The 23,234-nt window shown below is 36.2% G+C and overlaps 1 protein-coding gene, 1 long non-coding RNA gene and 2 pseudogenes across 2 annotated transcripts; 2 read left to right on the forward strand and 2 right to left on the reverse strand.

The window, feature by feature from the left end:
- The first annotated feature begins 1,300 nt into the window (after nt 1-1,300).
- LOC125199072 lies at nt 1,301-9,134 on the forward strand (annotated as a pseudogene).
- A 7,760-nt stretch (nt 9,135-16,894) lies between these two features.
- On the reverse strand, nt 16,895-17,336 carry LOC125199076. The gene is made up of 3 exons (XR_007172523.1): nt 17,203-17,336; nt 17,011-17,090; nt 16,895-16,946 (listed from the first exon to the last, which is right to left on the reverse strand). It is a non-coding gene; the product is annotated as an uncharacterized LOC125199076 (long non-coding RNA).
- Nucleotides 17,337-18,222: 886 nt separating this feature from the next.
- Nucleotides 18,223-20,082, reverse strand: LOC125199073 (annotated as a pseudogene).
- A 2,427-nt stretch (nt 20,083-22,509) lies between these two features.
- Nucleotides 22,510-23,205, forward strand: LOC125199074 (UDP-glycosyltransferase 91C1-like; the record flags this gene model as incomplete). Its single annotated transcript, XM_048097238.1, has 1 exon — nt 22,510-23,205. A coding segment is annotated over exon 1 (696 nt), but the record flags the coding sequence as incomplete, so codon positions are not given.
- Between the last annotated feature and the right edge of the window lie 29 nt (nt 23,206-23,234).

A 23,234-nucleotide genomic window follows, 5' to 3' on the forward strand; every position in this document is an offset into this window, starting at 1 on the left:
GTCTATATATAATTCTCTATCTTATATTACTAACTTATAAAACACACCCTAATACCATAATACCATGACATTATCTATTTGCTCTGCCTACAAATTTACAACTAAAAAATCTCTCATTTGAGTAAGTGATATGATGCTTTCTGTTTCACCTCTTAAAATAGGAATTGCTGGCGAAAAAACATGACATCTATTACTTAACCTACAAGACAAAATTTGCCAATTATTTAAAAAAAGGGATAATGGCCAATTAAATCTAAAAATTTGGCCAAATTTTAACCAGTCCGTGATGTTTGCAAATATGTTATATAATTACTTAGTTTCAATTTTTCTTAATTATTCTATTAGTATATACCAAATGACATATTTGATGATGTTAGAATAATGTTAACGGAATCAAATAAATAGTAGTAGTAGTATTTTTTTCTTCTATTTTCTTTTATTCTAACTAAACGATAACATATGTCATTTTATACACAAATGAAAAAAAAATCAAAATTTGAAAATTTACTGATGTTATATTTTCAAATTTTATGCGACTAATAATAATTTCACTAAATTTTGCAATTTGAATAGCTATTATCCATTTTTAAATTTTATATTTGGACTCATTAATTGTGAATTGGGTAGAGAGTGGTGTGCCATCACCACCATACGGCTCCACAAATGTCCGCTTCATTAGCCTGCACCCAGATGGACTCACATTCAATTTTAATTATCCTTTCTCCATTTTTTTCAAAAACCACAATAATTAAAAATTGCAAACCTTCAAAATCAATACCCCATTAATCAATAAATATAAAAAAGTATTTTGAGATTTTTTTATAATTGTGAATTTGAGATAGCAATCCAAATTATTAGTATCAGTATCAGTATGTTTTTATAAAAATGAAAAGAATCTCACTACATGCTTCATACTCTGATTCCTGTTATGATTACATTATAGTACTAATAAAAAAATAAATTTAAAATATTAAAAGTAAATATTTACAGATAAAAAGTTTATATAATTAAAAAAAAAACCTAACCATGCGACCTCTGCATCGCTCGCTCTCTAGCTAAGGCGGTAGAGAACATTCGCATATATATACACACGGTTTCATTTCTGCTATTCTTCTCTCTCTAAAAATCAAAAATTTAAACGCTCTCTCTCTCATCCACCTCAATCCCCATTCCACCACGCCTATCTAGGGTTTTCAGCTAATCACTCTCGCGATCTCCCAAATCAGATCTTAATAATCCAGTAATTTTGACAATTCACGCAATTATTAACTCTGTATTTCACCTTTTTTACCACGACTCCATGGCGGAAGAGCAATCGTCGGCGGCAGCGGCAGCGGCGGCGGCGGCGAGTAACGTACTGGTGCGACGGGGCCGCTAGGGCACTCGGTCATACCGATAGTGAATAAGCTGCAAGACATCTTCTCGCAGCTTGGAAGCCAGTCGACCATCGAGCTGCCGCAGGTGGCAGTGGTGGGAAGCCAACAGCCAAATCCAGTGTGTTGGAGGCGCTGGTTGGACGCGATTTCCTTCCGCGTGGAAATGACATCTGCCCCGCCGACCGCTCGTGCTGCAGCTGGTGCAGACCAAAAGCAAGGAGACGGTACTGAAGACGAGTGGGGGATTTTTTTGCATTTGAACGGGAAGAAGTTCTTTGATTTCAACGAGATTCGGGGGGAGATTCAGGTAATTTTCGTATATGTTGTGTTTTATCAAGCGCTGCCATTATGCCTTTGCATATATATTGAAAATTTTAAGCATAGAGTTAATCCTATTTTTTTAAAACTACCTTGGTGAAGAAGCCACTGTATGATGTATGAACGAGATGTGTTTCTGTAAAGTGACAAATTTGTAAGTTATTGAAAATAAAAAGAGTGTATTGGTACTTGGCTTAAACTTGAAACTTAAAGCACTTAGATTATTAGGAGACGGGTGCTGGGGTCTGATCACACTATTTTTCATAAAGTGTGTTGGCAAGTTGATTGAAATTGAGATACGGAGATCTTGAAAACATTCAGGAACATAATATGGCCCAAACATTCATTCAGTGAAGTGATTGTCATGCACAAATATGTTTGTACAATTTACACTAGTCAGGACTGACTCAACTGACAATAACTAGAATACATTTGTGAACACTCCTAAAAACTAAGCACATTATGATTGCCATTATACTGATATTTAGGGGTGGTGAGTTGTTTTGTTTATGTACTTTTGAAGGGTTCAGAGGATATAGTTAAACTCATGTGAAAAGATGGAAAATCCGAACAGATTTTAAAACTTACAAAATACTTTTAGTGATATTCCTTTTCTTTTGAATTGCAAGCACTAATATTAGTTTTTTGCGTTTCAGTGATCGAAATATCTGTAGATACTGCTAGGCATAATGCAATGCTGGTATTTTTTTACAAGTTCACTATTTCACTGGGACTTGATACTATTTGAATTTCTTACATTATTTCATAATTTCACCAAAGTAAGGACAACTTCTGGTAGAAATAGTAACCATGAATATGAAAGATTAGCTTCTGATGGATTCTATTTTGTTAACTTTTCTGGTATATTTGTGTCACTGTGTCACGAGGTAGGCCTTCACAGCTTTGAATGTGATGCATAGTTTTTTCCAGTATTTGATCAGCTTAATTATTGTTTAGGCTGAAACTGAGAGAGAAGCTGGGGCAAACAAAGGTGTTCGGACAAACAAATCCGTTTAAAGATTTTCTCCCCCAATGTTCTAGACATTGCACTTGTGGATCTACCAGGCTTAACTAAAGTTCCTGTTGGCGATCAGCCATCAGATATTGAGGCTCGCATTAGAACAATGATAATGTCATATATCAAGCGTCCAAGTTGCTTAATTCTGGCTGTAACACCAGCAAATGCTGATCTAGCTAACTCAGATGCACTTCAAATGGCTGGAATGGCTGACCCTGATGGTACCTTCTATATTTACTTATCGTTTTTATTTTCCTCTTTAGAGTCGATATCTTGCTCCTACTCTAGTGTTAGTATCTGGATTCTGGATTTCATGTTTTCAAGTTTGTACCTGCAGGGTATAGAACAATTGGTGTAATTACTAAGGTGAGGTTTACCATCATAATTTGATTTAATGAACCTAGTTATTATGTGCTTTTATTCTTATCTTGGTGGTGCTTTGTTGTTTCAGTTGGACATTATGGACAGGGGTACTGATGCTTGCAACTTTTGCTTGGAAAAGTTATTCCACTTCGCCTAGGTTATGTAGGTGTTGTTAATCGTAGTCAAGAGGTGATTTTCTTATTCTTACTGACCATTTTGTTACCTGTTTCTACTTTCACAAATATGATGTTCATTAAATTCCTTATGTTAAACCTTTAGAATTTTGTTATCATGCTGTGATTCAGAATAGAATTTTAATATTCTTATGTATTCCATATTTTTAGGTGGTGACTGAAGATGCGTGTCTTGTTAGGTTCATTGTTTTGGTGCCTTTTTAGTGCCCCTTATTTTTCCATTATGAAATTATTGCCTGTAAATATCTTTACGGTATATGCCTAACTGGTGATTTAAATTAAGCCAGAAGTTTTCTTACTTTAACTCAATAAACGTAGAACCATTGCATAGTACTAGTATGACCTTGAGGATACTTTAATACAATGCAGATGCAGTATTTGTTGATGTGAATTCTTAGAGTTGGTCTAAGAATATTAACTTATAGTGCCTCCGATAGTTCCCAATGTATAGAGAACAATTGACAGGACTTCATATGGGAGAGAAAGAGTGCGGTGTTTATGCAAGATGCCAGATGGAAATGCAAACTGCAGCTTATGCCATTTATGATTATTAATTGTGCAGGATATTCTGTTAATCGGACATCAAGGATGCACTTGTAGCAGAAGAGAAATTCTTTCGCAGTCGCGTATGACCTTGATTTCTTTAGCTGAGAGCTGATTTCTGGAACTAATTCTTATTTTCTGATGATTAAAATATATGTTCTGCAGGTGTACAGTGATCTTGCTGATCGCTGTGGGGTACCTCAGTTGGCCAAGAAGTTAAACCAGGTATATAATGGTACATTGTGTCTTTCTCCTATTCATATATTATGTGAAATGTTCTTGTATGTATCCTTGAAAGTAAATATATTTTCGAACGTGTCGTGAGTTTCTGGATAACTGGCTTAATTTATTCCAGTCTCGTAGTTGGTGATTTCTTTTATAATCCTTGCATGGTTTTGCTTCATATTACGTTCACTTGCATGCTTATTACCTGGGTTCCTAACTGAGCAAAGACCTGCCAATGGAATGACATGGTGCATTTCCTTCAGTTGTGATTTAGTTTGCTTGTTGAAGCTCGTGGATGCTCAAATGCTGTCTGTCTTATTAAAATGAATTCAATGAAAATTAAGATATACCACTATACTTAGAGCTGGGCATATTGGTGTTGATGCTTTATGAAAACTAACAGGTACCTTTGAGTTTCGGCTTTCCCTGATGCTGGCTTTGTTCTTGATACAGATTCTTGTTCAACATATTAAGACTGTTCTTCCAGGATTGAAAACCCGCATTAGTGCTGCCTGGTCTCTGTTACAAAAGAGCATGCTAGCTACGGAGAAATTACTGAATCAAAGGTTTGTTTGTATTTTTGATAATTGTAAAATGATCATATGTATGGCTGTTGGTGCTATCCTGCCTATTATCTTGATCCTAATATTTGACCTTCTTTTGATGAACAGGCTGGCCAGGGAGCACTGCTGCTGAACATTCTTTCAAAATATTCGGAGGGTAAAGACTTCATTTGTATTAACTTATTAGATAAGTAGGTCATTTAAGACACCAAAGTTAGACCTTTATCACAGGCACTTCTCATCACCAATCATCCCCATCAAGGGATTTTGCACGAGCACTGCTTTAAACTTCAATGTCCCTTTATATGAGGATGCACACTAGAGTTATTAAATACTCCCTCCGCCCCTGAAGAGTATGCACTATTTCCTTTTCGTCCGTCCCCAAAGAGTATGAACATTCCAATTTTGGAAATTCTCCTCTCTAATGAGGTGGACCCATTCACCACTAACAAAACTTAAAAACTTCTCTATCTATCTCTCTCTTTACCAATAATGCATTAAAACCCATGCCGAACCCAATGTTCATACTCTTTGGGGACCGTCATGCTAAAATTTTAGATATGAACGTCTACTCGTTCCATATTCCATAAACACATCAACCACTCATGACAAGTATTGAAGTACATGCATGCTCATTTATCTTGTACTAATGTTTTACTAATGCATAGTAAACTGATTCATATATTCTTTATATGCACTGTGCGGTTGATAATTAAATTAACTTACTGTCTTACTCCATATATCATATAAAAGTCTGACCTGTAGTAGCTGTACTGTAAGCATCTAGGGCCACTTTCCCGATTATCAATTATAGTCGTTCTTATGTTTGTCTAAGACTGGAAAAATGTGAAACTGTCCCACCATTGATGACCACATTTGTCCATTTGCTGCATTCCCGGAAATCTCCCTCAAAAAGATTTATGTAAATGCTACTTACTTGAGGAGTTTATTTTGTTCAAAACAGCATTCTCCTCCATGATAGAAGGGAAAAATGAAGAGATGTCAACTTCTGAGCTGTCTGGTGGAGCTAGAATCCATTACATTTTCCAACATATATTTGTTAAAAGCTTGGAGGTTTGTGATTCCTATTTGATGTGAGATTTGTAAATTAGTCATGTTTGAGTTTGACTTTATGTTGAATTTTTTTCGAAGATTAAGGAAACATGAATATGATTGAGGTTTCTGTACTTCAGTATTCTTTGTTTTGTCAACTTGTCAAAACTGGAAGCTAATAATCTGGTAAAATTAGTGCAGAAATACATCAGAATAAAGTGATCAAGGTGACACACTTGCTAAAAAGCAAAACATGTTTGAACATGTCAGAGCTTATACTTCCCCATCCATTGAAACTACGCAAAAATTAGTTTGGAATTATGTTGCTCTGATATGAGATGCTGAACACATTTTTTCTGCAAGCTGTACTACCTTCTCTAAGATGCAGTTTTTCTTGAGCTTCATACTTATGGATGTTTTATCCACTCAATTCCTTTGTATATTTTCTATTTGCTTACTGCACTCTTTCTGCAGGAAGTAGATCCCTGTAAAGATTTAACTGATGATGACATCCGTACTGCCATCAAAATGCAACTGGTCCCGAGGTCTGCATTGTTTGTACCGGAGTAGGTTTTTCTCCACCTTGTCTTTCTATTTGTTCTGTATTTATCATCAGGGAAAGCTGCAAGTGCTTTCATTTTGTGTTTTTCTTTTAATGTTGTATTTTCTGTCATGCCAAATAACCTCAAACACACAGGTTCCATTTGAGGTTCTTGTTAGAAGACAAATAGCTCGCTTGTTGGATCCAAGTCTTCAATGTGCCAGATTTATATATGACGAGTTAATGAAGGTATATTTATACAAAGTTTCCTTTTGGATCTGCCTATTGTTACCTTTTGTCATTTTTATTGAACATGTTATCTGGGTGTTGTTTATAGATGAGCCATCGTTGTATGGTTAATGAATTGCAACGGTTTCCTGTCCTACGGAGCGCATGGATGAGGTTATTGGTAATTTTTGCGAGAAGGTCTTGAGCCTTCAGAGACAATGATTGGTCATATAATTGAAATGGAGGTAATGTGCATCTGGGTGTTTACCTTTTCTTTCATACCTTAACATACTTTTATTTGCCTCATAAAAATGCCGACACTCATATTCTCTCTCATCTAAGGATTTGATACAGAATATGCTTCATTCTTCCTCTAGTGCCAACTGTCTGTTTTATTGATGAACCTGTCTTATGGATTCAGTATAGATAATATAATCTTTTAATATCATGAAAAAGTGTAAGCTGAGAATTCAAACAATTATTGGAATATGTGCTTGATGTTTGGAAATGTGAATACTGATTTGTGAAATTTTTATTTCTGTCTGTTGCTCAAATTAACAAATCATTGAAGGTTTTACCATAGTTAATCTGATCAGTAGTGGATCTTATGTTAACGATTTAGTCTAATGAATCTAATGTGATGTGGGATATGAAGGGACTGAACTCTTTTTATGTAAGGAAATGGTTAAACATTTCCTATCTAGGTGATTTGGATGAATCACTGAATCTTTTCATATAAGGAGAAGTTGAACTTTGCATACAATATATTCATTTCACAACTTGTGATTCATTTTCTTTGCTGAAACATAACTACCTATTTATAGATGGATTATATAAATACTTCCCATCCAAATTTTGTTGGCGGGAGTAAAGCTGTAGAGATAGCAATGCAACAGACCAAATCATCCAGGATTGCACACCAGTTTCAAGGCAGAAGGTCCACAATTTTTGTACTGATGAGTTACAGGCTTACAGCTCCAATTCCTAACAATGTCATGTTAACTAATATATGGTTGGCATTTATCAATTAGGATGCTGGAGATTCAGATAAAGTAATAAACTCAGAGAAAAGTCAAAAGTCTCTGCTATTCTTGGTCGGCAAGTGAATGGAATTGTTCCAGAGCAGGTGAGTTTTTTAGGATGCTCAAAGTTCCTGTGGAGCCAAATATTTATTTAATTTCAAAGTGATTAATTGCTTTCTTTTTGCTGCTTTTTTGGGAAAAAGGGTTAACCAAAATTTGAAATTAGAAAAAAGTTCCTCATCAGGTACATCTGCCATTTTTTTTTCGGGAAAAAATTTCTATGTGAATAAACCCTTAAAACCCTGATGACACCATCTCCTGGGAGGAGTAAGAACAATACTGCTGGAGTCTTTGTTGCATACTGTTATCCCACATCAAGTTAGTAAGGATCCTGCCTTCAATAGTAAAGTTTGGATAACTCTCCCCTCTACAAGGCCTTTTGAGGAGAAGATAGGCCCCATTCTAATAGACTGAAAAAAAAATTTGTTAGAATTTGATTAGTTCCCGAATCCATTGAAAAAGGGAATCAGGGCCTTTGCAAATGGTTAGTTGTATATAACCAATTTTTTCCTTCTTTTTTTTGGAAAAAAAATGTCCATAAGTTTTTGGTTACACTGTCTTCCATCACTGAAATGAAAGTTGAGATTGTCGCTTAAGCACGGCTTTCAATTTGAGGAGCTGGTAAATGATGTTGAACTTCTTATTGTAAGAAGTGGTTTTTAGGGATAAGAACCAAATTTTTTTAAAAAAGGTTTTCCCCAAAGCTGGGGGGCTTCCATTCTTTTCAAGATCTTGAGAATACTTTTCCTGCTTTCAGATAAAAATTGATCAACAGTTTGTCATGAAATTTTTTGTGAATGATTGTGGTTACTAGATGTGACATCGTTACATATTCAAACAGGTAACAATGTCGGTTCATCTTGGGGAATATCTTCAATTTTTGGCAGCAATGATAATCGTTCAACCACAAAAAACATTCAACCAGCAAAAAACCCATTAAACCCTTGTTCAGACCAGGGAAACCCGGGGTATCTCAATGATTCATTTGAAAAGGTTTTCCTCTTTGGTAATCAATATATTTTGGGAGATATTTTTTCCCATCCATCTAACCGACTTCTTTATTTTTTTAACCCCCCTGGGTTTTTTGAGGCCCTTGAAACCCACCCCAGAACAAGAGGCTGTCGAGATTGTTAAAACAAAGCTGTTGCTGAGATCATATTATGATATCGAACGGAAAAACATGAGGATTCTGTACCAAAGGCAAATTATGCTTTTTTTGGTATTCTAATTTTTTTTTTCTCAAGTTTTTTGTTCAGCTTATACTATTCAAAAGAAAAAATTCTGTTATTTTTGTTTAAATTTATCTGTGATTTATTACTAGTGACCTTTTGTATCATTCTGAGCATGGCGTGTTTTTTATCTGAATTTTTTAATTTTTTTTCAGTCACTCAATCTCAGTCTTATGTCCATTTTGACTGAAACCCCATGTTAATTCCTTGAATTCTGGTCGGGGATGCAGCTGTTATATGCACTAGTCTCATCTGTTCCATTATCCTTTTTTTTTTAATCACTGCATGTACTAATGTAACCTGTTTAATCTATGCATCTTAAGTTGTTCTTCTTTGATCATAACTGTATACACATGAATATTTCTTCTTGCAGGTTCACCATACAAAAAAAGGCTCCATAACGTTTTTTATCAAAAAACCCTTTTCAGGTATGTTATGTTTCCCAGATATGGGGGAATTTTTGGATGAGGGGGAAACAAAAAGGGGGATGTGAAAATAAGGTGGAAATATGGTTATTGGAAAAAAAGAAATTGTAAATGAGCATGTTTTTGAAAATGCCATGCAAATGATACAACGCAGGCTAGATTACCTCCCAATCGAACAATGTTTTGTTTTGGTTAATATTCTTTCTTTTCCCCCCTATACAAAAAAAACTGGATGAGAAATTAACGACACCCGGGTTCCCTTTCCTTTGATTTTTGCCTCCCTTTTCAGCAATTTTTGCATGGATGTCCACTGTCATGTAACATATGAATAAAATGGCCGTGTTAAGTTGCAATTTCCACCCCCATTCCCCTGTTTAAATCTTTTTTAACTTTCCGAACACAAATAGCTGATCGTGTTCTCGGTTGTGTTTGAGCAGGGCAACTTTTTTAAGAAATTTTCAGGAACCAAAATTAAAAGGGGGCTACTTTTAAAAGGGTGCCCCGGGGAAAAAAATTGGGGTCCCGCAGCAAGCATTCCCAGTAAGTCTTTGTATTTGTGGTTTAGTCAAACCTTGGGTTAGACACGGAAAAAATGTCAGTTACACCATCCCCGCCTTATTCAAGTGGATGTTCCCTTCTTTTTTCTTGGGTCAGCAATTTCTCATTTGGCCGCTTTTCCATGCTCCCCCACGGCCCCACCCCCCGTCACCCCACCCCCCCAATCCCTTTTCACCTTTTCCCGTTTACAAAATTAAGCTTTGAAGTTGATTAGAAAAAAGAAAATAAATTTGGGATGATGCATATCCCTGTTTTTCCAAAAGTAGTAAAAACCCCACGACTCTGGACTTGTAATCAACTTTTTCCCAAATTGCCTGTTAGTATGCACGAGGAAGTAGTGATACATTTGTGTGGCAGATTTTCCCCATATTTTTTTCCACGGGCACTGTAATTTCTGAACAAAGTTGCGTTGCTGGTAAATAATACACGCGTTTTTTTTTTTTGTGTGTTGTAGACATTGGATGAACTGCCACTTGAAGCCGGGAAATTAGAAAGGGTTGAGTAATGATACAACAGGTCTTCCAAAGATCCATGGGCCCTTTTATCTGTATACAACACCCGCAGTGGTTCCCCCGGTTTTACGGTGCATCACCTAAACCTCCAAGTCACGGAAATCATCGCATTCCGGTGAGCTGCACTCTTCCCCTTTTTTATCCAAAAAACCAATGGCAGGGGCGCAGTTCGGGGGTCTGGTCTTTATCCAACACTCCCTTTTTAGGTCCTCAGGGAAAGCTGCAAAACCAACAGCTGCAAAATTTGGGCTTCCTACGAAAGGGGTTCTTTATGTTAAATCAAGATTTTTGCCTTTCGAAAAACTTCTAATAATAAAAGGAGGGTGCTATAGTTTGGGGAACCTTTCTTTCTAGAAATAAGGGTTGGTTGCGGGTGCATTTTTTTTGATAAGCTTCAAACTACCCCTCTGTATAGTGTGCATTTATACTATTATTGGGTCCCCGGGAATTTTCTTACTATTCCATATTCGTTTTTTTTTTTTTAATTTTTTGATTGGGCGGATAAACTTGTCATTTTGTCACTTTCTTTCTTTATTATTGGCGTCTGAAGAATCCCCGCATTGATCGATGTATGCTTCTTAACATCGCATTAGACTCGTGGTGTTTAGAAATTGACACGCACTGGAAAACCGATCGAACTGATGCGGTTGGTCTGTCACCGAATCGACCATATATTTGTGTATATATATTCTGTCTTCTATCATTCACTTACTACCACGATTCTTGCTAATGACATGCACTGGATGACCCATGATCGAGTGTCTTGATGAATCAAGTTTGAATTCGGCTTGTAATGTCTGATGTGTCGATGCGTCTGTCGCCCTAATGTGATCTCGATTTGAGAGGGTTTGTTGAGTACAAAATCTATCCTATATTGGATGTTGGAGGAATTTAAAAGGTGTATATAATTTCTGACTAATTCTAATTATCATAATTAATTTAATGATTTTTGAGGGTGATTCAAAGTAGGTTTAACCTAAATCGAATAATATCAAACTATTGCGGTGGCCTATGACTATATCAACACAAATAGAATGCAATTTTAATAATTGAACATAAATATAATACAACATTAATAATTGACAACCTCACATAAATATAATATATACAACTTTAATAATTGAACATAAATATAGTATAACATTAATAATTGACAACCTCTCTTCGGGGTGAAGAATCAAAATCGGTGGTATGGACACACGTGTGACGTGGCTGATGATACGACGTCTGCGAGTTGGATCACTTGGAGTGTATGTATGCATGTGATTTTACTTTTGAACAAATGGATAGAAAAACTTATAAATTCTGCGTCTAGGTTAAGATGGCAACTTTTATTTTTAATTTGTTATAAGATGACGTATTTATTTTACGTAACTTTCTATCTTAATTCATTCAGTTACTTTTTTTTCTATCTAATTAAATATTCAACTCTTTATTTCTCTCCATTTAATACTTTCACACACTCTTTGTCTTTCCAATTAATCATAATAATCTACAATTCCTAAAATCTCGTTCAACTATGAAATGTGATCTTAGTCGAGGCGGAGGGAGTAGTAGTTACTTCCTTCATTAGGTTCGTTTTGTTATTTTGGTCCGTCATGAAGAATCCTATTTCATTTTTTACCATAAATATTAAATAAATCTCACATTCCATCAACATATTTTCTACTCACTTTTTATTATAAACTAATATATATACAAATGATATTTATATTTAACTAACTTATTCACATCATTTTCTTTATATTCTTAAACTAATACCAAAACTAAATAGGTCTATTGCGGTCCGCGGAAAGGAGGAGTACCATTTCTTTTTTATCAATTTCTAGTCATCCATATAAATAGTCGAATCATATCTTATCAAAATTGGCTAATTGCTGTCAAAATAAAGGTAAAATAAACTATCCAAAATCATTTTCATTCTATCAGAAAAAATATTTATTTAACAAAATGCATGAAATGAATATAAATGAGTACATATATTATATACATAGATGAAAATATTTTTACGCCCTATACTTTATGACAGCATTATTCATGAACACCATACTCGTTTAGAGGAAGGGATCACCTCATACATAGTATAATACATTTTATAATACATCATTAATTAATTGAGAAATGAATCTTATTTTATGGTTAAAAGATTATTTCTAAAATTTATTTCCTTCAATTTCTTACTACCATATTTAATCAAAATAATTTTGTTAACTCTTGTTAAAAAAATATCATAGGTCAACACTTTTTTACATATTCAAAAAAATATATAAATGTAAAAAATTTCCCATTTTATTTCTTTTTATTTTATTTTATTATGATGATTTACTTTTAATAACACTCAAAAAGTCGCCTTTATATGAAATTATAATAACATGAAGCTTGACCAAATTTTATGTTTTATATAGCAATTAATTTATCTCAATATAAAATAATATAAAATTTATTATATATGTTCTATAAAAATAATTTTAAATTTTATTAAGTTAAAAAAGTTTTTTTAATTAATTAAAATTTTGCAATTATTTTTATGGAGTACTGTATTTTCTATTTTGATAATAGCTATATAAAATATGAAATTTGGTCAAATTCAAGTTAATTACTTACTATACATTTTTTATATGATCTAACATCTTTTACAGATAAAAAAATCAAACAATCTCAATGAAATTAGAAAAGAAATTTTTAAATTTTTTGGAATACATAAAATTTAATCTTTTTATATAAATATTTTGGAGTAAATAAAATTTGACTTATTAAATATTTTTAACAACAGTTACATAACTTGGTTGATTAATAAAATAAAAAAAAAAATAAAATGGGAAATTTTTGACATTTATATATTTTTTAGAATACTTTTATATAATTTTTTAAAAAAGTCAAATTTGACCTATCATATTTTTTAACGAGAGTTAACAAAATTATTTTGATTTTAAAATGGTAGTAAGAAAGTGAAGGAAATAAATTTTAGAAACAACCTTTTAACCATAAAATAGGGTCCACTTGTCAACTAATTAATGGTGTATTATAAAATGTATTATGCTATGTATGATGTGATCCTTCGTCGTTTAGTCCATGTTCGATTATATATTTTGTCTTATAAATTATTTTTACTTTAATATTACAAAATATACTATTAAATCTATTAATTCTACAAATTACATGAAAATCATAATCTGATTTGTTCTTATAGAAATTTGTCAAATAATCGTAGTCATTAATTTTGGAGTATTTATTGTTCGTTGCTTGCGGAAGATAGTGATTAGTGAGCATTGAAAAGTAGAATCGACCGCATACAGTTTTGCTATGCAAATGTACAAATAAATAAAGTGAAGTGGGGTTCAGATTCAATGGTTTATTAGGTTTTAGCTAGAATTAAATTGCTTATAGAAATTTATCAAATAACGTAGTCATTAATTTATATCTTCTTTGTCGCGAAAATTTGATCAGTTTACTTATTTGGTCAGTCCGAAAATTTGATCACTTACTCTTACTCATTTTGGTAGTGGCGTATTATACTCGTTAAATCTCGCATTTTATTATAAAGCTATCTTTAAAAGTAAGGCCGCGTCCTTACTTTTTTATTTCTTCATTCTTTAAACGCATTGGATCAAAGTGTACGAAATTTTGGGGGATGGAGGTAGTAGTAGTTATTTGTTTGCGGAAGATAGTGAGCATTTAAAAGTAGAATCGACCGCATACAGTTTGCTATGCAAATGAAAATATAAATATAGAGAAGTGGGGTTCAGATTCAATGCCACATTTTTAAAAAATTAGCTAGTTGTAAGCTTGTAGTTTTGCCTTTTTTCCTCTATCGTTAAGTGAGATATATTTCTTTTCGACACGAAATTACAAAACTGTGTTTCGTGAGTTAAAAAAAAATTAAATAAAAAAAAGACCAGGGAAGCACATAACAGATCTAATGTCTCTCTTTATATAAGACAGCATGCCACAAGTTTGGAGAAACTCACACAGAAAAATGGAGCTTCTCGAGATCCCAATGCAGTCGGTTGATGGACTACCGGAGAATTGCGAGGCCACCATGGATATCCAGAAAGCGCAAACACCGTTCTGAAGAAAGCACACGACATGTTAGCTGAGCCATTCGAGCATCTGCTTGATAAGGTCACCCCAGATTTGATCCTTGTCGACTTTGCTGCATACCGAATTTCAGAAGTTGCTGCCAAGCATGGCGTAAACACTGCGTTTTTCAGCGTTTACACGGTGCCACGTTGGCTTACTTTGGGTCACTGGCTGAGCTCAAGGATGGGAAGCCACGGCCGAGTCCTGAAGGCCTCACCAAGCCACCGGATTGGATCCCTTTTCCTTCTCGTGTAGCTCAGACGAAGGAGCACCACGCACGTACCTGATGTATCAGGCGTGTCCAGCGTCCAACGTTTGGCGAAGGTTGTCGAGGAATGCAGCTTTGTTTTGGTGAGAAGTTGTGAAGAGTTCGAGGGCAAGTACTTGGATCTAATTCAAGAACTATATCCAGAAGCCGGTTTTACCTATTGGATTACTCCCTCCGATGACTGGAGAGAGCGAGCACGCATCCACTGACTCGAGCTAATGGCTGGATGGGAAAGAACCCAAGTCAGTATTGTTGGTAGGGTTCGGGAGCGAGTACAAGATGCCCCTCGAGGAAATACACGAACTGGCATTTTCAATTGAGCTTTCAAGATTACCTTTCCTCTGGATTCTGAGAAAGCCACAAGGTGTGGATAGTTCAGAGTTACTGCCTCCTGGTTTGCCAGCCGAATGCAGAGCCAGGGTCTCGTTGTTCTCGGTTGGGCGCCTCAACAAAGAATACTCGCCCGTCCAGCAATCGGGGGATGTTTTTCCACTCAGGCTGGGGAACATGTGTTGAATCTCTTGCTCATGGCCACCACTAATTCTTCTCCCCTTCGTATCAGACCAAGGACTCACTGCTAAGCTTATAGCAGAAAACCAAGCTGGATACGAAGATGGTTCGTTTAGTAGGGACGTGGTTGCTGAATCCATAAGACGAGTTCTTGTAGATGAAGAAGGCAAGCAGTTGAGGCTGAAGGCTGCAGAGCTGCAAAGTGTGTTTGGCAATCATGAGAGTCAAGATAATTATATAAACAAATTCATCGACCATCTGATAAAGAAGCAAGTGTAAACTGGATCACCATCAACCAAGAAGAGCACCGTAATTGCATTTCCATTCATGTCTTTCCTTTATCTTTGTTTTGATTTCAGGTTCTGTACCACCACTACAACATATTCCAGCAAATTACGATCCAATATGTTTGTTTTGGATGAAATTTCGAAGTTTGCATCACTCCTAAGATATAGGACTAGTTTGGAATTACGAAGAAACACTTTATATTCATGAGTTCGAATTCGGCATAATACAGCCGTGTCATCTAAATCCCAACAAAAAATAATGATAAATAAACCAAAATTAATTTATCTATCCAAAAAAAAGAAAGAATTACGTGGAAATAATGAGGATACAATTTCTTCTCTATCCAATAATGCTGAGGGATACAACTTCTTCCCAATCAACCAATGCAACAATCATTAATAACACCTCAAGTCCTCAAGAATGAGATGTCTTGATATACAAACGAGAAAGTAGAATTGGACAAAGCTAAACCAAAACAGTTTGAATGTGCGATCATGAGTTGATCATGGACTGCACAAAGTGAAAAACTTAATTTATAGCAAAAGCAGTACTTACAAATATCCTTTTCGTTCACATCGAAGGCCACTCTTTTATTTTTTGACATGTTTACTCATTGTGATTGATATCGATCATTACATGCATAAATCGATACAGTAAAAGCATAAAAAACAACAACCGCCCTTTTCGTTGTCGTCACTTGTGCGATTAATGTATTCAATGTCATAAAGTTACAACAACACTGTTCTGCAAAAGTACAAATAAAGAGGCGTGGCGTACAAATTCCATGCCTCAATAATTGAAAAACCAGCTACTTGTATCATATAGCCGGCCATGGCAATACTTGAATACAAAATCTCGATCTAGTAAATATAAAATTCCAAACACAAATAAACTGAAGGGTGTCAACATCTCTACATAAGATCTGCAAAGCACAAGTCTGCAGAAAACAATACAGAAAAATGGAAGCAAAAAATCACCACATAATGATGTTTCCATGGCTGGCCTTCGGCCACATGATACCCTTCTTCGAGTTATCGAAGCGATTGGGAGCGAAAGGGATGTTTGTTTCATACGTTTCCACCCCAAGAAACCTGCAGAGACTACCTCCCATCCCATCATCTTTAGCAGCCAAGATGGAGCTTCTCGAGCTCCCAATGCAGCCGGTTGAGGGGCTACCGGAGAATTGCGAGGCCACCATGGATATCCAGAAAGCGCAGACGCCGTTCCTCAAGAAAGCGCCGACATGCTAGCCGAGCCATTCGAGCATCTGCTCCAGAAGGCAGTGCCAATGCCGGATTTGATAATTGTTGACTTTGCTGCATACGGATTTTGGAAGTTGCGGCCAAGTATGGCGTGAGCACGCGTTTTTCAGCGTGTACACGGCTTCCACGCTGGATTACTTGGGGTCACCGGCTGAGCTCAAGGAGCGGAAGCAACGCCCGGGTCCTGAATGCCACGCCAAGCCACCGGATCGGATGATGCGCAACACGCACGTACCTGATGTATCAGGCGTGTCCAGCGCCAACGTTTGGCGAAGGTTGTTGAGGAAAGCAGCTTCGTTTTGGTGAGGAGCTGCGAAGTGTTCGAGGGCAAATACTTAAATCTAATACGAGAACTATATCAGAAGCCGGTTTACCTATTGGATTACTCCCTCCGATGACAGAAGAGAGCGAACAGGCATCCACTGACTCGAGCTGGGCCAGCACCTGCAAATGGCTAGATGGGAAAGAACCAAAGTCAGTATTGTTCGTAGGGTTCGGGAGCGAGTACAAGATGGCCCTCGAGGAAATACACGAATTAGCATATTCAATTGAGCTTTCGAGGTTACCTTTCCTCTGGATTCTGAGGAAGCCACAAGGTGTGGATAGTTCAGATTTACTGCCTCCTGGTTTTGCCAGCCGTGACGCAGAGCCAGGGTCTCGTTGTTCTCGGTTGGGCGCCTCAACAAAGAATACTCGCCCATCCAGCAATCGGGGGATGTTTTTCCATTCGGGCTGGGGAACATGTGTCGAATCCCTTGCTCATGGCCACCCGCTAATTCTTCTCCCTTCGTATCAGACCAAGGACTCACTGCTAAGCTCATAGTGGAAAACCAAGCTGGATATGAAGTTCCCAGGAACACAGATAGTTCTTTTAGCCGGACGTCGTTGCTGAATCCTTAAGACGAGTTCTGGTGGAAGAAGAAGGCGAGCAGTTGAGGCTGAAGGCTGCAGAGCTGAAAAGTGTCTTTGGCAATCATGAGAGTCAAGATAGTTATATAAACAAATTCATCGACCATCTGAAAAACATCAAGATAACGAGTAAGTGTAAAATCCAGTGAAACACGAAGATCTGCAATCACCGTGAACCAAGAAGAACAGTCAGGTCAAGTGCCAATAGTAGTTGTGATGCCATTTATGTCTTTCCTTTATCTTTCTTTTATTTCAGGTTCTGTATCACCAACTACAACATATTCTAGCTTCTAAATGTTATACTGGTCTCTCGTGGAATTATCAAGGAATACTGCAAACTAGAAACTAAATCGAACCTGATAATGAGTAATGTTAACTCTGTCTATTTTACTGTCATACAAGATAGTTTCGAAAATTAAAAAACAATGTACCTGAAGTCCAAGCTTGCTTCCACCTCTTCATTAGGAGAGTATCGTTCTATGAAAATTACGAACATATAAACTTGGGCTGCATTTTCGACTGAAAAGTTTAAGAATAGCTAAATAATTCAAATTTACTTACATTCATGGGATTTCAGAAAACCTTTAGCACATGGTATAAAAGGGGGTTTTTAAACAGAATGTACAGTAGAGATGGCGGCAAACCATGTAAAAAAGACTCAACAGACAAGAAAAAAATCATTTTCTATCATCATATCCAGGGTTTATTTTTTGTTGCACATCTCCATAACTCTCTAACTCTTCTATATCACCCGGGGTTTCCCAAAAAAGGGGGAAGTCTCTGGTGCAATTTCACAGGCTGAAGAGACAGTATTCTAACCTTTACCATCGGCCCCTTTACCTCCTGCTTGCTGGCCCGGGAAACTGAGGGTTTAAACCGTATACAAAAACGAAGGTGATCCCCCTTTGGGGTTCCCTCGAATACCACCATATAAGAGTGTCCTGTGAAAATCAGCAACAAGAGAGGAAAATATCTGGCTGAATATTTCTTAGGATTTTTCCCTTTCCTTGCCCCTTTCAGTATCTTTTATACCGTCTTAAACCTTCCGGGCCCAAACAAAATATCGAGCATCATTTACAGAGTATATTTGCCCCGACATGACAAAAAAAACATAATGAAATTATTAGATGAAAAAAGGGGTTTTCCTTTTTTAAAAGTTGATTACAAAAACCCGAAGTTCCCTACCCCGGAGGAATTTTAATGTCTGGGTGGGCCAAAGGGTGAAGTCTCCTGTCAGTGATCCAAAGGGGAAACCATGTGTTCCTGAGCCAAGCTGGCACACAGAAGCGTAGCTGACGAGTAAAAGGGCATAGCCAGAGGCAATAAAACAGTTCCACTCTGGAGAGAATTCAACAACGCCCTTCTTCTATTGGCAGATGATCGAAGTTCCTCCCAAATTTTTTATAAATCCCAAATATCGTTCCCGTAGGAATAGATGCATCAATGTTCCCGGGGAAACCCTCAAAGGGGTCCAACACAACAACAAACGGAACCATCATCAGCAAGCCAAACAGGAACATCATCTTCCTCCCAAAGGGCCCTCACTGCAACTTTTCCCCAAATTTTTCAAAGACGACAACACAATCTCATTCTGCAATAAAAAAATGCATTTTTTAAAAAATCCCTCCCCACTGAATGTTAACAATGAAAAAGATGGAACAAAGTCGACGTGTAAGCCTTTAATGCTTAATTAAAGAAAAGAAAGGGTTTCACCAACTAAACACAGCCAAAAGTAATCAATGATATCAACTCTCTCAACACCAAACACTATGTCTACATCATAATTACACAAACCCTTCTTTTAATCAAATCTGCAACAAGTCATTATCCACAATTTCGAAGTGATAATCATCACTTCAAATAGCAAGCTAGTAATCAACATTTCATAGAGACATAAATCTCCTAAGCAACCTCATGATAAGAAACAACAAAAGGGACATTAAACAATCAAAATCAACAAGAAAACGCACCGCCACAATATCGAGCGGCTTCGGCTTATCTCTCTCAGAAGTGCATGCTCCTGCGCCGGAGCTTTTGCCGAGATTCGAGCTGAGAGGCGAAGCCACAAGAGCAGCAATCTTCTTGCAAGCATACTCCAAATGAGTGAACAGCACCACCAGCTCATCGCCGACGTTTGCGCCGCCTTTCCCCATATACTCCGCCAGGGTCTGAGATCCGGCGCCGCTGTGATCACCAACCGCGCTGATTTTGGAGGCTAATCCACCGAGAAACGCCATTTTTCTTGAGGGATGAGCTGCAGCGAGAAATTGTGGCGGGGAAATTTGAATATTTTGGGGGAAAAGGTGAGTTCTTGGAGGATAATTTGAGATGGGGGTGACGATTATGGCTGCTGAATGCATCTCTGAGTAGTGGGGAAGCTGGAGTATAGTGTGGGAAGGCTCATTTGAGATGGGCTAAGGTTTGATTTCTTGTCTGAGGATTCTATCTTGGGATTTATGGATGATGTATTTGGGAATTTGGTTGGCCAAGAAATAGAGAGTTGCAGCAGGTGGTTGAAAACTTGAAATTCAATCAAAAATGAACAATAGTCATCAATAATTTTTTATCAAATTCTATTCAGCCCAGTTTTAAAATACAAAAGGAATATCTTTTTAGGCGCACAAACTTTGTCAAAGTATTAGTCCGTCAATTACAAGTCTACAAGTTAATATCATTTGAGGTATTTTGATTATTTTCTGGACGAAAATGCCCTTAAGGCCTTCTAAAGGCAATTTGGACAATTCTTTCGCTACTCATCTTGCGTCAAAGACCTAGAGTCAAACAATTTTTTTATTACTCCACTATTTTATTTAGTTACCATCCAAATTGAATTTAAATATAATTAAATTTGCTGTAAAAAATATGTGTTAGTTTTTCAATTATGAGATGGCTAATTATTTAATGATAGTGAATTGGGACTTGATACTTTATTTTATTTTTTCAATCTAAACTGCATTTTAATAACTTACTATAGGTGATGAGTGAATTCTATTTAGTTTATTTGTTTTGAAATTAGATAGCTATTAATTTTAGATTGTCATTCGGAGATGAATTTCAAAATGGAGATCAATTAACATCTAAATTGAATTTAAATATAAAAATTTACCGTTAAAAATTCTTGGATTCTATGTCTCTAACGCAAGATAATTGGCGAAAAAATTGTCCAAATTGACCTTGAAGGTCTTAAGGGCATTTTCGTCCAACAAAAATTCAAAATACCTCAAATGATATTAACCTGTAGTTGATGGACCTAAAATGATACTCCATTTTCAAAGTTTATGGACCTAAAATGATATTTTGGCAAAGTTCGTGAACTTAATGTTCCCTCTAAAATATAATATTATATTATCAAAATTACAGATTAGTAGTACTACTATGAACTAACTTATTTACAATAATTAAAGATAATTTTATAAGGATTCTAACGAGATCTCACTTGAATATGTTCCGATGTCAAAATTTGAAAAATATTTTTCAAAAGCAGCAAAATGTCATATTCAATGAATAGTATTGATATGTTTAATACACTATCTTGACATTTTAATTCAAAACTTTAATTATGATAGTTTTCTTATCTTTTTAAATTTAAATAATAATAAAACGAATATACTCATGACGATTTATAAACCACTAGATCTCTACAAATCTTATGGTTCTAAATTAGTTTTAGTTACAATTAAAGGTTTAGTTAGCAATTGACCCCTCCCCTAATAGACCAATATCATAATTTAAATATCTACTATTATTTCAAAGAAACATATCTCTGCCATGTTTTATCATTTTGAATTGGTAGTATTAAATGGTTGAGTTTTTTTTTTTTTTTTTTTTTTCCTCTTCAGAAGCTTCAACTCTTTCATAATTCTTATGCAGATTAAAAATTCTCAAAATCATCAAGATTTTGTTTTGTTGCATTTAAGATCTTTGTATAAGTGGTGATAAAAAAATGTGACTTATATCAATTAGTTGCATAAAAAGTTTTCAAACATTAGTTTGAAAGGTTCAAATATAATTTGATCATACGTATATGAGTACTTGACTTGCGTTGAAGCGTTGCTGGGTTAATCTACACTCTAATATCACTTAATAATCACCTTCATCCAAATTAAAAATAAGTGAGGATACAGAGTCAAGTTCTACACAACTTTCTGATGGCTGCTGTTAATACTAATCAGCCTTCAAATGATCAAACACAATTAACATGAGATTAACACAAATATCGGAAATTAGGACCACTAATCTAACCTAGTCTGAAGAAGTCAGTTTTTGTAAAAAATCCCGCCTCAAAGCTCCGAGATCAACACCATCGTCAACCAAAAATACTTGTGTCGACACTCACTTTCGATACCTAGAGGCAAAGATGACAGTCATGAATACAATTAAGAAGTCCAATGGCCATGCTACTGCAATAAGAAACTCAACAAATAATCTGATTCATGGTATTTGCAACACATTGTAGATTAAAATGGTAACAACAAACTAACTGATTCTGGTAACCGTCTTACTAAATCAAAAGAAACTTGTCAAAAATATTCCTATCTACAAACATTTCAAAAGATGTAGTATTTGTTAATCCTTAACAATGAAGTTGTACTTGTGTGAGTAGCGCCAAATTAGGGTGGGAAGGAGACAAGTGTAATAAAGGGCTTTAAAAGGTCATCAAACACTCACTATCTCATAAACCATTTTCTCAACAGACCAATGGATTGACGTTATTCAACCAAACACTCTACAACTTGATAGTACCTCTCATCTCCACGTTTTACAAATGACTATCACAGCCTGGCCATGGCCCATCTATTCTCCACCATTATGGAGGAGAAAGGTAACATGTACGGTTGCTGGTGGGCCATTCCACAATAGTTGAAAAGCTAGCGACTTGTAATATATAGTTGGCCAAGGCAATACTTAAATCAACCATCTTTTTATCTTGAACATCACAAATAACTCATCTAATCATATTGCCAATGGAAGCAAAAACTCACCATATAATGATGTTTCCATGGCTGGCATTTGGCCACATGTTACCCTTCTTTGAGTTATCGAAGCAATTCGCAGCAAAAGGGATCTTTGTTTCATATGTTTCCACCCCACGAAACCTGCAGAGACTTCCTCCCATCCCATCATCTTTAGCAGCCAAGATGGAGCTTCTCGAGATCCAAATGCAGCCGGTTGACGGACTACCGGAGAATTGTGAGGCCAGCATAGATATCCAGCCTGCACAAATGCCGTTCCTGAAGAAAGCATACGACACGTTAGCTGAGCCATTCGAGCATCTGCTTCAGAAGGCAATTCCAGATCTGATAGTTGTTGACTTTGCTGCATACAGAATTTCAGAAGTTGCTGTCAAGTACGGCGTAAGCACTGCGTTTTTCAGCGTTTCTTCAGCTTACATGTTGGCCTACATGGGGTCACCAGCAGAGCTCAAGGGTGGGAAGCAACTTCCCAGTCCAAAAAGCGACACCAAACCACACACGAAGGAGAATGCAGAGGGAGTGTCCAGCGGCCAACGTATAGGAAAGGTTATCGAGGAAAGCAGCTTTATTTTGGTGAGAAGCTGCGAGGACTTTGAGGGCAAGTACTTGAATATAATTCGAGAACTATATAAGAAGCCAGTTTTACCTGTTGGCTTACTTCCTCCGATTACTGAAGAGAGCGAGCATGTATCAACCGACTCAAGCTGGCCTGAAAC

Source organism: Salvia hispanica, unplaced genomic scaffold, assembly GCF_023119035.1.
Source record: "Salvia hispanica cultivar TCC Black 2014 unplaced genomic scaffold, UniMelb_Shisp_WGS_1.0 HiC_scaffold_370, whole genome shotgun sequence".
Classification (NCBI taxonomy): Eukaryota; Viridiplantae; Streptophyta; class Magnoliopsida; order Lamiales; family Lamiaceae; genus Salvia; species Salvia hispanica.